General features: G+C 46.5%; 1 protein-coding gene across 3 annotated transcripts in view; it reads right to left on the reverse strand.

The window, feature by feature from the left end:
• The window catches only part of march8 (membrane-associated ring finger (C3HC4) 8), a 62,655-nt gene that overhangs the window by 37,925 nt on the left and 11,323 nt on the right, over positions 1–13,407 (reverse strand). For all 3 annotated transcript variants that reach the window (XM_042065108.1, XM_042065110.1, XM_042065109.1), the window contains exon 2: positions 13,098–13,281. In XM_042065108.1, the coding sequence (XP_041921042.1) occupies positions 13,098–13,199 (102 nt within the window). In that variant the 5' untranslated portion in view covers positions 13,200–13,281. The remainder of the gene's footprint in view (positions 1–13,097; positions 13,282–13,407) is intronic.

The following is a 13,407-nucleotide window of genomic DNA, read 5'->3' on the forward strand; positions in this document are numbered from 1 at the left end:
ATTCAAAGCGACAGAGAGAGGGCACTGGGTTCCTCGCAGCGTCGCCGTACACCGAGGTGAAGAGCATGGAGTCATTCCCAAAACCACATCTCCCTCTGGAGAATTGGTGCTGGGCAAAGATTTGCTGTTAATTATTACAACACAAGGGAAAGCACGCTTAAAACAAGGCCAATTACCAAATGTTAGTGGACACTAAAGGCACAAGGCATATAGGGGCAGCCGTGGCCCACTGGTTAGCACTCTGGACTTGTAACCGGAGGGTTGCCGGTTCGAGCCCCGACCAGTGGGCAGCGGCTGAAGTGCCCTTGAGCAAGGCACCTAACCCCTCACTGCTCCCCGAGCGCCGCCATTGTAGCAGGCAGCTCACTGCACCGGGATTAGTGTGTGCTTCACCTCACTGTGTGCTGTTTGTGTTTCACTAATTCACCGATTGGGTTAAATGCAGAGACCAAATTTCCCTCACGGGATCAAAAAAGTATACGTACTTATACTTTTACTTACAACCCTCCTTTCGTCATACCTGCACTTCTTCAGCACAGGGGATCTGCTCTGTGCAGTGGTGCAGAGAGGGGGGCCAAGCAGAGCTCCAGCACGCCACACGTCCCTGCTCCCCGCTCTGGAGAAGAGGAGGCTCCAGCCTGTCACGCACATGCCCTCCAAACGCTCGGGGCGCCCATCTGTTTCTGGGTGTGCATTTTTGGAATTGCTTTTCACAGCTAGCAAGAAACAAAAGAAAATCTCCTCCCCCGTCACAAGAGCAGCATTTCTAATGCCTCCAGACACCAGGAGGAAGATGTGGCGGAGTCCAAGAGTCGTGGCAGCCCTCATGCAGTAACAGAGTGAAACGCCCCAGAGAAACAGGAAGCACTTCATCTCACACATAAAACACTGACAAACTGACAAAGTACAATAACAAAACAATATGGGGAAGAGCCAGTACATCATAAAACGTTTTATTCATCACAAGATGATCATGTGAATCGATTACAATGCTTTCTGGCTACAATCTAATAAAGTATTACATACAAAATGTTGATTAGCATCAGTAGATAACAGTCTGCCATGACAAGGCATGACAATACATGACAAGGAGGCACCTAGATGAAACTGGAAGTGATCTGAAATAAGGAACCTGGCCTGATAGTTTCACATGGCCTTATCCCAGAGGCCATAAATGAATGCAGGGGCAATGAAAACGTCATCTTCCTACAAATGCAGTCCACTCTCCTTCACCAGAGAGAGAGAGAGAGAGAGAGAGAGAGATTATTTACACCCCATACATTAGCATTGAAAGGCCATCCATTTCCATGCCGGATGCTGAATGAAAATTGCCCTCATTTGCATTCTGTGGCCAAGGCCTAGCGTCTAATGCAGATGGAAAGCAACCACTTCTGTGTGACTGCACACTATCATTCCAGACTTGAATACAGCCCCGGCAGGAGGGCAGCTAACCTCAATTAGGCCATCCTGCATGAAAATACAACTTAGCTTCAGCCGGGCAAATTTAAATTATCATACATAATTTCATTGGCTGTGTACACAGACATTTAACAGATGGGATGTCAGCCTCTTCCTCAGTCAGTTTGAGTGACAGATGATGTAGTCACGTAAGTTTGTATAAAGTTGAGGGCTCAGAGTTTACCTCAGGCTAAGGAATGGAAGCATTACTGTTACTAATAGCTTCATTCATAAAGGACTAACTACATGTTGTAAAAAGTCATCTCAATAATCCTCCTTTATTTCAAGGTCTCACCATTGAGTTACCAAGCAGCACTGGCAAACATAATTGCATCTGATGATCTTCCGCTAGATATCCAGGTAGAGTTGGTCCAGACATGATTACATGTCAAGTTGCCCGCTGATAGAACTGACAGTGCCACCTACTGTTCTGACTAAAAGATAACCACGTTGTGGTCCAGCTGTCCAAATCAATGTCCTTCCAATAATATGATCGCATGAACAGACATTGTCTGACAGAGAAGCCTGGCCACATCTACTCAATATAGGTACATGCTTAGCAATTCTGAGAAGGACTTAATCAATGGGTAACTGGAAAATTCAAGAGCCTAACCAAATCAGGCTCGTTCACTGCTGAGAGAATCAAATAGCCTAATTTCCTCCTGAAAAAACACCACTTCTCTGACTAATTCATCAGTGGCTGCACTTCCCGTGTATTGAAAATTGGAGCAGGTCAGTCAGAACACGGTGTAGCCTGTCCCTGTGGGGGGTCACTACTGACCCCCTGCTGTCTGCAGACTGTGACTCACACACGACGCACACGCACCCTCTCCGATTGAATATCAGATCTCCTGTAGCGCTTGTCTGTTGTCTGCTTGTCTTGTCTAGTGTCTGTCTCATGACATGTGATTCGCACTAAACCTTTCACCAATGTTCCCCTCTTCTGGCAGGTGATATTCAGGTTCCCTACTTAGACCTCATGGGGATCTGCAGCACTGGAGCACCGGCCGAACAAATTTCAGAGAGGACCGAGGAGGAGAATATCAGGAACAAAACAGGGTTATCATATCCCCATAAAATCTCTTCCTCGGAAAGACAACTCATTTAATAACAATCCGTTCCTTCCCTTAGCGACACAATTTGTTCGGAGGAAGAAAGGGAGGAGGCTCCATCTCTCATCCTGCCTCTCTTAAAACGTGAGGAGGATTACAACAGAGCAATTCACCCCTCCACACACACACACACACACACGGCCGCGTGTGTGCTTCGTCCCTAACTCTCCCTCCCCTGACATCGCAGCAGACAGCTTGAGCAAAGCTCATATCAAATGCAGGCCTCCCATCAGACGTCTGTGGAGAATCTGGCCTGACAGTCAGAGCAGATGGGGATATTTTCCTGGTGCCATCTCCTGGCTCATGAAGCCTCCTCCTCTGCCTGGAGGTGGTCCTCTACCTGCAGTGCTCACCTCGGCGCCACCACAAAACTTAACCAAATCACACAAACTTCCGCAACATTCACCTCCGTGTGAATAATCTGTCGTGTAAGCTCCCTGCTGCTCCCTTGCCAACGATGGCATTTGCAAAGAATCTACAAAGCAAAGAGAGATGTCCTCCAGTGTGCAGTCCTGTCTGGATGAAGATACAATAAAAATGAGCTGGGCAAACACTAACTGCACAAACACCACAGCCAAATGAGAACCAGTGGCAAGCCAAATCTGTCACAGGTCACAATAAATCTGTCATTTTCCACTTGGCATCACTGCTAAGTATCAAAGTCCTTCATTCTGTTAAAACTGTCTAAACTGAAAGTTCCAGTCACCACTGGTGAATAAGTAACTATCACCATGTTGGAACTTGTCTTTCTGTACCAGTCCTAAGGATGATAATGACACTACCGAGGTCTTGGTGAGACAGCTGCTGCCGACTGTCAAGCACTCCGTTTCCCCCTAACAGGTCTGTCACAATGATGAAAGAGATGATGGGTTGTGTGGATGCACTGTGCACATCTTCATCATGGCAAGAGACACATTCTGAGACTGTAGCATTGGGCTAAAGAAAGCCTATGATCATTTCTCTCCCCCATGATTGTCTTTCAATGGTAGACATTTGTATGGTAAACAATACTGTTGAATCTTTTCAAAAGGGCCAAAGAGAGTATAAATGTGTTTTTTCAGAAATCTATAAATCAAACATAAACAGATTGCAGGCTAGGCTGAGAGAGGGAAATAACGGCCCCTGAAGAAAAGACTGATAATCAGTTCCTCTGCATAATAGTTTTCAAAGACACCTTTGAGTCCTCTCTTCCATAGAAAAAGTAACCTGCAGCCATCCATGAAGAATAAGCCTTTCAAATGGCCTTCATATTTGATGTACTCATTATTTTAAGATGGCATTTTGAAATCACCACTTCCCACCTCTGACAGGTGCATACCCCCGCCCCCCCCCCTCCCCTCCAATGAAGAGCAATAGCAATGCAGGCTGTCAGAAAGTCTAACCAAACTATCATTTCTCATGCCGACAGACCTTGGGGTGTGACAAACTTGGTTTACAATTCCATGTCAAGACAAGGTTAAATCTTTACAGGTCTTGGGAAAAGTTTTGAATAAAATATGGCAGACGATAAAACTGTTGCCAGCGCGGAGCACAGCAGCACAGCCAGGTCCAGCTCACCCTGGCTCAACTGACCTTTCCCCAAGGATGTGCAGCATCTCAGGCAAAGCTTTTTCAACTGCTTAATTCAAAATCAAACATTCACCTCGCTCCCTTATAAAGCCAGCCTACGGGAAATCAATTTGGTTCTGTGTTAAATGAGGCCATAATGGTGGTCACCTTGCTATCTACTATTATCTTGCTTTTGTTTAAATTGTAAGAATTCCTGTCACTGACTCTCGATGTAGACTAGGGAACAGTGGACGTACATATCCTAACTATGCCAGACTGCAGTCATATACCATGGCTTGTCAAAGCTGACAGGAATCAGCAGTTATTTAAACCAGTCCTCTAAACCCCCTCACCACCCCACAGCATTAATGCAGCTGCACCATCTGTATTTCCCCTGCCTTCCTATCTGGTCCACTGACAGGGAACACAGAGGAATTCCATCCACTGAGAAGCAAAGCAGAGATAGCTGCACGGGTTTCCACCAAGGGGAAAAATAAATGAAATGTTTCTGAGACACATATTTTGAGGCAGCTTGCATACAGTCCTGGAGGTCACATTGAAAAAGCAATTTAAAAAAAAATCCTTTAACCTAAGACACTGTGACAGAAACCCATGGATTCCATACGCTACTGAGATTCATAAAGCTTTCATGACTTGGTGTGGCTGGGAGTTCTGATAGATTCCCCCGGGCAGACAGACAGACTGGTAGTGGAAAACAGACTGATAGCATTCCATTGCCTCTTCATTTGATACTGTGCACAACACAAACTTTTTAACACCATGCAGCTCTGCCAAGACAGCTGAAAGCAGCCTGTCCAACTGTGTGCTTGTTCACCGAGACGTGATGAGGCCAGTTCCCCACATCTGGGATCCGGCGGTGGTGCAGCCGAAGCCTTCAAAGGACTTCTGCACCGGTCACTGGAGACCGATGAGGGCTGGCTCAAGTGGATTCTGGGGGGGGGGGGGGGGGGGGGGGATGCGAAGCTCTGCATCAGGCTCCAAGGTAAAATTATATACACAGCAAAGACTGAACTGTCTAAAGCTTGTATGTCTAACAGCTTTGGATCATTTGCAGGAGAGCAGCTACCGTATGTCTGATGCAAAAATCCAATAGATGCCAACAGCAAAGTAAACAGAACATTCAGGAACGTCATTGATTTGGGAATGTCTATATTTGTAAACATCTTTGATTTTCCATACCACAATATGAACAGTGTATGTGTGTGTGGTTGGCAACAAGACAGAAAAGGATAAGGATTATTTCAGAATTGACCTTTAATCATTTTCTTTTCGTATTTGCTTTGCAAAGGAACATAATGTCACAACCCACAGACTACAAGCACACTGAAATGAGAAGAGAAACATAAGTACACTGTATCTCCACCTATAGCACCAGAGAGCAGTGGCAGAAGTGCTGCGGGCAACAGAAACTCCAGACTGCTCCAGGCGCCAAGATATGCAGGGCCCACTTTCTCTGCTGTTCTAAGCAAAGATTATACACTGCTGTTGGAAGTGCTCAAAGTGTTTCAAAGATGCTAATGCTGATGGAGAGGCTCAAAGCTGTCTCCTCACACCCCATCTTAATTTTTCTCAGAGAGGAAGGGGGAATAAAGATGACTTGTCGACACTGCAATCGATTTCAGAGCAAGTGAATCATCTGGACCGCAGGAGTTCGAGAAGCACAATCAACATGTCACCATTAATTAGGCAGCACTGGAAGATAACTATGAAAATCCACACTCTCCGAAAAAGAGACAGCGATGCAATTAAGTTTTGGAAGCCATTTTTTTTGTCTCTGTACTGTAAGCCTGAACTGGAGAGCAGCCCTAACTGCACACTTTCGCTGGAAACAGAGGGCCAAGATTATCTCCGCATCCTCAGGTCTGGCGGGCATGGATGGGGTGGTGGGGTGGGGTGAGGTGGGGCGGATGTAGTGGGTGGGTGTGAGTGAGATGGGGGCACCATATTATCCTCAGGTTTCCCTGGTCACGATTTGCACCAGCCAAAGTGCAGCAGAAGAAAGAGGAAATTGTACTAGGGGGGTTAATTAAAGTCTATCATTATCTCCGCTCACCTCTAGCTCATAATTGCTCGGCAGCCATGAGATTACAGGGAAAAAGAAGACAGCCCCCGAAGGCAAACAAAGAGAGAAGTACGATCAGAAAGAGCCTTCGTCTCTCACTCAGGCGCTTCTGTGGGATTTCTGTTATGTACCCAAGTCATGATACACCTGTCAAGACCATCTCTCACACTCGTCCGAGCCCGTCTCCTGAGCTAGTGAGCACAGAGCCTACAGTAGCTGGGTCTGGAAGTGTCCGCAGTTAACTGTGGAGCTGCCCAGTGCTGACCAGGTGACAGACAACTGGGCTGAGCAACACTGACATCATCATTGGTATCTCCACACATCACTGAGAAGGGGGGTGTGATTAGGGGCAGCAGAGAGCAAGGGAAGATAGCAAAGCTGACAAAAGCCTTTTCTGTCTCTGGACAGGTCAGCAGACAGGCACTACAAAGCCTACAGAATGACATACATTTACTGAAGCATTTAACGCCATACAAAAACTTATATGCATTGACAATTTCACTGACTTCCTGCTGATAAGTCTGTTAGAACACAATGAAGTGCATGACTTTGATTTGGAAAACTCTCCCTGTCTGTCTTTCAATTAAAAAAAAAAAAAAAAACATTTTTTCCCCAACCTGAATGTGATTAGCTAATTGTCACAAAATTAACATGAAGAAAGTCAGAATGCCACCAATGTAAATGTGTGTGTATTAATATGTGCTTAAAATAATTTCCCTGTGCATTTCATCTGTGCCTCGAGGCTTTGGGCATAATGTCCTCCTCTCCTAAAACTAATTATGTTTCTCCACACCCCATTCTCAAGTGGCTTACTCACATCTACAGGGAGCTGTATAGAGCAGGCACTGTGTCACCCTATAGGGGGAAATAAAGACACATTGCAGGTCTGTGCTGGGCTGCCAACTTTGGCATTTTGGAAAGTCACGTTGTTACATCAACAATTGAAGAGTTCAGATGCAAAACCCTCCAAATCCGTCTGACCACTTTTCTTTTAACCCTTAAAGGTGTAGGTTTTTGAACATTCTAAGTTCCGCAACAATTGAAGGTTCTAAAATTCTATGTTGAATTCAATGAACCCAGATATTCTTTAGAACGTTCATTTCCCAACATTCCCGTCACACCGGTGTGACGGTACTCCTTTAAGGGTTAAATGAGCATTTAAATTCAGGCTCCTATAGGTTTTTGCCTATAAATCGATATTTCAGACCAGGAAGATAGTGGTATTTAGTGGGTTTTGAAGTAAAATTATTTGATTAACGTATACTATGTGTGGAGAGCATCCACTCTCCATCTTTATCTCATTTTTGACGTAGGTGGCATTTAGAGGCTTTTGCATCTGAACCCTTCAATTATCAACTGTGCTCAACCCGGCTCAACCTGGATATAAACCATCCTCATGAAACATCAGCTCTGCTGGCACAGCTCAGAACACCAGCGGCTAATCCAACTGTGTGCATTTCCATTGTAGATCAGCTTTACCTACTACACACTTTCTTTTGTCAATGGAGGAGATGAGCTGCACAGGAAGCATACAGCGTGGGAGGAGGTGAAACATTCAATAATGCAGTGAGCCCAGCTATGCGGATAGACATGAAGAGAATAGCAACACGGCCTTCTTCAATTCTTCACAGAAAAGCTCTCTTCACAGAGACGACACACATCCAACATTAAAAGAAGTCCCTCTGAGATACACGCATCACCTGTATACCTCACAGTGAAGTGTGTCCCTCCTGCCGTCACTCAGACTTGTGCGTCTGCGTCTGCGTCTGCGTCTGCGTCTGCGTCTGCGTCTGCGTCTGCGTCTGTCTGCTGTAGCCCCAGTGTGCAGGTCACCCCTGTGAGAGCCCAATGAGCCTCATGCGTCTGCACTGGGCTCGGAGATGAGGAAGCCCTCAGGGCACCGTACGGAGCCCAGGGGGAGCCCTGGAGCTGTCTGATGGGGGGGGGGGGGGGGGCGCACAGACCTCACAAACCTCTGGGGTTGACCACATCAATCCTCACCAATCCTCACCCCACGGCCGCCTCGAAAAACGAGAAAAAAAAAAGAAGGAGGGGGGAAAATAAAGCGAGACTCTACACGGGCTCAGGCTGAGCTTGTGCACTGCAAAGTGGGTCAGTGTGAAGATTATGAAGAGCAACTCTGTTGAGTCAGCTAAAGCACAGCAGCAGGCAGGCCGCCTTTTCAACTTACTGGAGGTAGCAGCGCGGGCAAAAACCCTTAAATGCAAATGCCTGCCCCGAGGAGGCGGGGAAATGTGCTTCAGAAACGAAGTTTGATAAAGTAAGCACAGTAGGCAGACACCTGGGATGCCTGATATAAGAGGTTCAGGCGTTTAATGTGTGTTTTCATTGCTCGTCCACATTTTAGAGATCAAATATGTAGAATGTGTGTGTGTGTGTGTGTGTGTGTGTGTGTATGTGTGTGTGTGTGTGTGTGTGTGTGATGTGATGTTCTTAGCATCGAAAATATCCAGGTCCTATATTCTAGGGCAGCACCATTTAGACGGCATTATCTTAAGCCTTAAATGTGTTAAGCAGGTGCTACATTCAGTGCAAATAGACCACAAAAACAAATTAATCCTCATGTGAATATTCCTCAATTTAAAGGTGCATTTCCAACACCCTTAAATAGCAACCTCAAGAAAAAATAGGCAGCCACCCCGCTGCAGAGATGATTTTAATGATGCCCACGCCAAGTGCTGTAGCCGAGCTGTCACTGGCATTGCAGTGGCATCTGAGCATGACTGACAAAAAGTGCCACCTGGTCTCTGCGGGCAGATTAGTGGGTAAACACACAGCTTACCCGGCCTGAGGAGATAGCTGCTGCTCCGCGCAAAAGCCCTGCCACTGCTCAGTAAACACTCTCCCATAACCTCTTGATGAGTCTCGTGGTATTAGTCTCAACAGCACTCCAAGGCTTTCTGGTTTATATGCATGAAATGGCGATGTGAACGCCCGCCCGCCCCCCCCCCCCCCAGATTTGGACAATATGGCTGCCCTGGTGCCCTGGGCCTGTCAGACTCCGCTCATCCTAAGAGTGTCTTTACAAGACCAAATTAAAAAGCTGGCCATGGCATTTGCATTTAAAAAACAAAACAAAAATAAACACAAATGGCAAGTGCTGTAGAGGCACAATTGGAAAAGGCCGCTAGCCCATCATCATGAGGACCTGAGCTCTATACTCTCCCAATGAGCCCCCAACATTTGGACAATCCACAGTCTGTTCTTTGCATTTCTGTGTTGAGCTGTGTTGAGGCAAGACTTTGGTAAATATCACACTGTCAGCTGTCAGTGACATCCAGTGTAAGATCCAGTGCACAAATACACTACACAATGCACGAGGGGGACAGGGGGTGAAGAGAAGAGAAGAGAAGAGGAGAGGAGAGAAGAGGAGAGAAGAAGAGGAAGAACACTGACAGGACACGTGAACGCTGCACACCTGTAGTGGGCAACATGAGGCTCCTGACATCTGTAGTACGTCAGAACAGTGAGTGAACATTTGGGTGCTTTTGGAAAAACAAGGCAGCAGACACTGAAATTTGAGTCCAGTCGGTCTATTTTTTTTCCAACCATGGAGGCACAAAAGACAAGTTGTCTTTGATGGCCAGATGGGCTGTGTGCTGTGACTAAATGCCAGGCAGTCCTCTTGACTGATTTGCATTCTGGGAAGGCAATGTCCCTGAGCCACCCCTCCCACCTCCACTCCCACAGCGTGTCTTGAGCGAGAGGAAGAAATCACTTCAACGCACACTGCAGCCAGTGTGGTGTTCCGACTCCAGTGTTCCGTAACAGAGAAGGAACGGGTAAGCCATGAACGCTGCGAGCGCTGCCAAGCAACCGCATCACATTACGCAACACACAAATATGGGATGGCTAGTGAATCGCACCTCCGCCCTGAGCCAAAACACTAGTGAGGACTGCCCTTTAGTTGACGTATCCAAAACACCAGTACCAGCTATGCATAACACAACACACTCACCCACTAATCACTAATCCACAAACTTGGAATACTCCTGGTGTGCCTCTTTCCAATAATCAAGAATAATGTCTTCAATGGGTTTTTACAATTTTACTATTTATTTATTTCAATGTCACTTAAACACATACACATTGGCTTTCCTGTCCTCGTTGAGGAACACCACATACGTAGACCCAGAGATAAAATAAGTGCAAGGTCTGACTGATTACTGTCCTGCATGGGTCTTGATTACATGAGAGTGACGCATATGGATTCAAGCCAGTGGAGAGTAATGCAGCTCTAAATAAAGATTTCACTTTGTACTTATTAGCCACACAAACAGGCCAGACCAACAGGGCGACACACACAGCAGGAGGAAGCACACGCAGCACACCCGTGCAACATTCTCGAGCTCTCCAAAACACCTGATTGGAGTGTCCGGTGCTCTTGAAGCCTGAAGGTGACTAAGACGTGATGAGGGCTCGTGGATGGGAAACACCTTGCCTTAGCACATCTATTGTGAGGGACACCACTTCACAATCTCTGGCCACAACTCTGGCCCACTGGTGCTTGTCGGAAACAAAGGCCGAGGCCAAATGAAGTACCTCCCACCAATCAACAGACTGTCTAACACAGGCATGGCCAACGGCCCTCCCCACCACACGGAGCCCAGCTGGTTCTAAACACGTTATTTGCTGAGGGAAAAAAACATTAAAATGATACAGGGCCACTATCTGCTATCAACATGTACTGCACATTATCATCATATCACTGACCAAGTGACCACTGACTTGTTCTCATGTTGTAGGATAATGTGTTTGCTTCATGGTTTGTGAAGGGTCTAAGCAAAAAAGACTAGACTGGACATGTTATATCAACTGTAAAATACACATAATTCCAGGAAATTATATTTCACCATAGAAACAGCTCTGGGATCATGTGAGCCTATAAAAATATAATTGAAAGGATTTAGTTAGAAATTAAATCAAGAAAAAGGGCAAAATTTTACAATAGCTGGGTTGACACTCTAAACTAAAGTACCTCAGGTGCCGCTTTTGACACCCAAGCATTACGGCATTATCCCATTCAGCAATTGTGAGACTTTGAGTCTTCCCACTGAAAAACAACGCGTCTCAGTTGTCCTCTGTGCGGTGACAGCAAAACTGTGGCTCAGCAGACATCCAGGGGCTTACTGGTGACAGAATAGTTATTAGTGTCATTGTTCCAGTCACCTGCCTCATACTGGGGTATGTGTGACTGAAAATGAGGATGCGTGTAGTTCATCGGTTTGTTCCCTCTCCTGCTCATTGTCTCGCAGAAACTCATACATAAACACAGACACCCACATATACATTTCACGCATACTGGAAAGGCATCAAACTAGACACTTTACACTCATCCGCATCCGTGAGACACCAACAGAATATCGATGAGCCAATGACTAAACATTTGTGATGACGACATTCTAATGAGGTGACACCATTAGAAGACACTTGAGTCTGTCGGGATTTGCCACCGCCCCCCCCCCCCCCCCCCCCCCACCCCCACCATCACGAGCCACACTGTTCCATCACAGCACATCTGCACCTTCGGCACCCGAGCTCCCCACCCCTCCCCCCGCATGTGATGCAGAGGCTTAGTGCGTTGCTGAGCTTTACAGCAATCACGCCGCCACGTCTTGCCAAGCCACACCAGCGCCCGCGCCCCAAACCATGCCGCAGTCACCGAGTGCAGCACTAGCCCCCTCTAATCCCAGTTTTAACCCACATTCGCCAGCTCGCCTCAAGGGCTTTTACAAGCTCTTTGGGGAGGGGTGGGGTGGACACAGACTCGATCACATACTGGAACAGAGCAAGGAAGCCGTTTTCTTTTACTTTCGCTTCAAAACACGCAACCCTCTTACTGGAAGGGATAGCCCTTCCCCTTTGGATCTGACCTTTGCCTGCACCCATACTTCCCTTCCAGCAGGCCAAGCGAGGGAGAGGAACACACCGTCTCCACATAAACAACCATTTGCAGCGCAGTGGTCCGGTGCCAGCCCTTAGACAACAACACACAGTGACCTGAATAACTTTCAAAAAATAAAATTCAACAGGGTGTTGTTGACAGAGTGTGAAGTCCAGCACCTTACTTGATTTATTTTCCCTGGAAGTCTGTTTGTCTTTCACGGCGGTGACTGTGTAATGGCCTCCTACAATTAATCCCTGCGTGTGCAAGTGCCTGCGTGTGCAAGTGCCAAGTGTTTGTGCGGCAGTGATAGTGAAAACACAGCTTGTTGAGAGAGTATAAGTACAGTATAAGCATAAGTATAAGCATATATAAGTATAAGCATAAGTATATAAGTATAAGTATAGTATAAGCATAAGTATAAGCATATAAGTATAAGCATAAGTATAAGTATAAGCATATAAGTATACTTATATAAGTATAAGTATAAAAGTATAAGTATAGTATAAGTATAAGTATAAGTATAAGCATAAGTATAAGTATAAGTATATAAGTATAAGTATAAGTATAGTATAAGCATAAGTATAAGTACAAGTATATAAGTATATACGTATAAGTATAGTATAAGCATAAGCATATAAGTATATAAGTATATAAGTATAAGTATAAGTATAAGTATATATACTCTTTTGATCCCGTGAGGGAAATTTGGTCTCTGCATTTATCCCAATCCGTGAATTAGTGAAACACACTCCGCACACAGTGAACACACAGTGAGGTGAAGCACACACTAATCCCGGCGCAGTGAACTGCCTGCAACAACGGCGGTGCTCGGGGAGCAGTGAGGGGTTAGGTGCCTTGCTCAAGGGCACTTCAGCCGTGGCCTACTGGTCGGGATTCGAACCGGCAACCCTCCGGTTCCAAGTCCGAAGCGCTGGCCCCTAAAGCTGGAGCTGTCCGGCGGTGGAGACAGGTGCGAGGGTGCTCTTACCTGCTTGTCGCGGTCCTTGTCCTTTGCTTTCCCGCTGCCCGACACCCTGGAGGAGGGCACGTCGCGGGGGATGACAGAGATCTGGTGCAGTGGCATGGTCATCCCAGCTGGCCAGTGGGGGCTCACTCTTGCTCAAACGGTCCCGCTGTCGCCGACATGACGGGTCGAAAGCAGTAATCCCATCCTGACAGGAGGGGTGGGAAGAGAGCAGAGGAGAAGACTGTTACAGACAGGCATATACAGCACACACACACACACACACACACACCCCTCACAAGGAATACATGAGAGCCTTTATCCGAATGATATC

The sequence above is a fragment of the Alosa sapidissima genome, chromosome 16 (assembly GCF_018492685.1).
Source record: "Alosa sapidissima isolate fAloSap1 chromosome 16, fAloSap1.pri, whole genome shotgun sequence".
Classification (NCBI taxonomy): Eukaryota; Metazoa; Chordata; class Actinopteri; order Clupeiformes; family Clupeidae; genus Alosa; species Alosa sapidissima.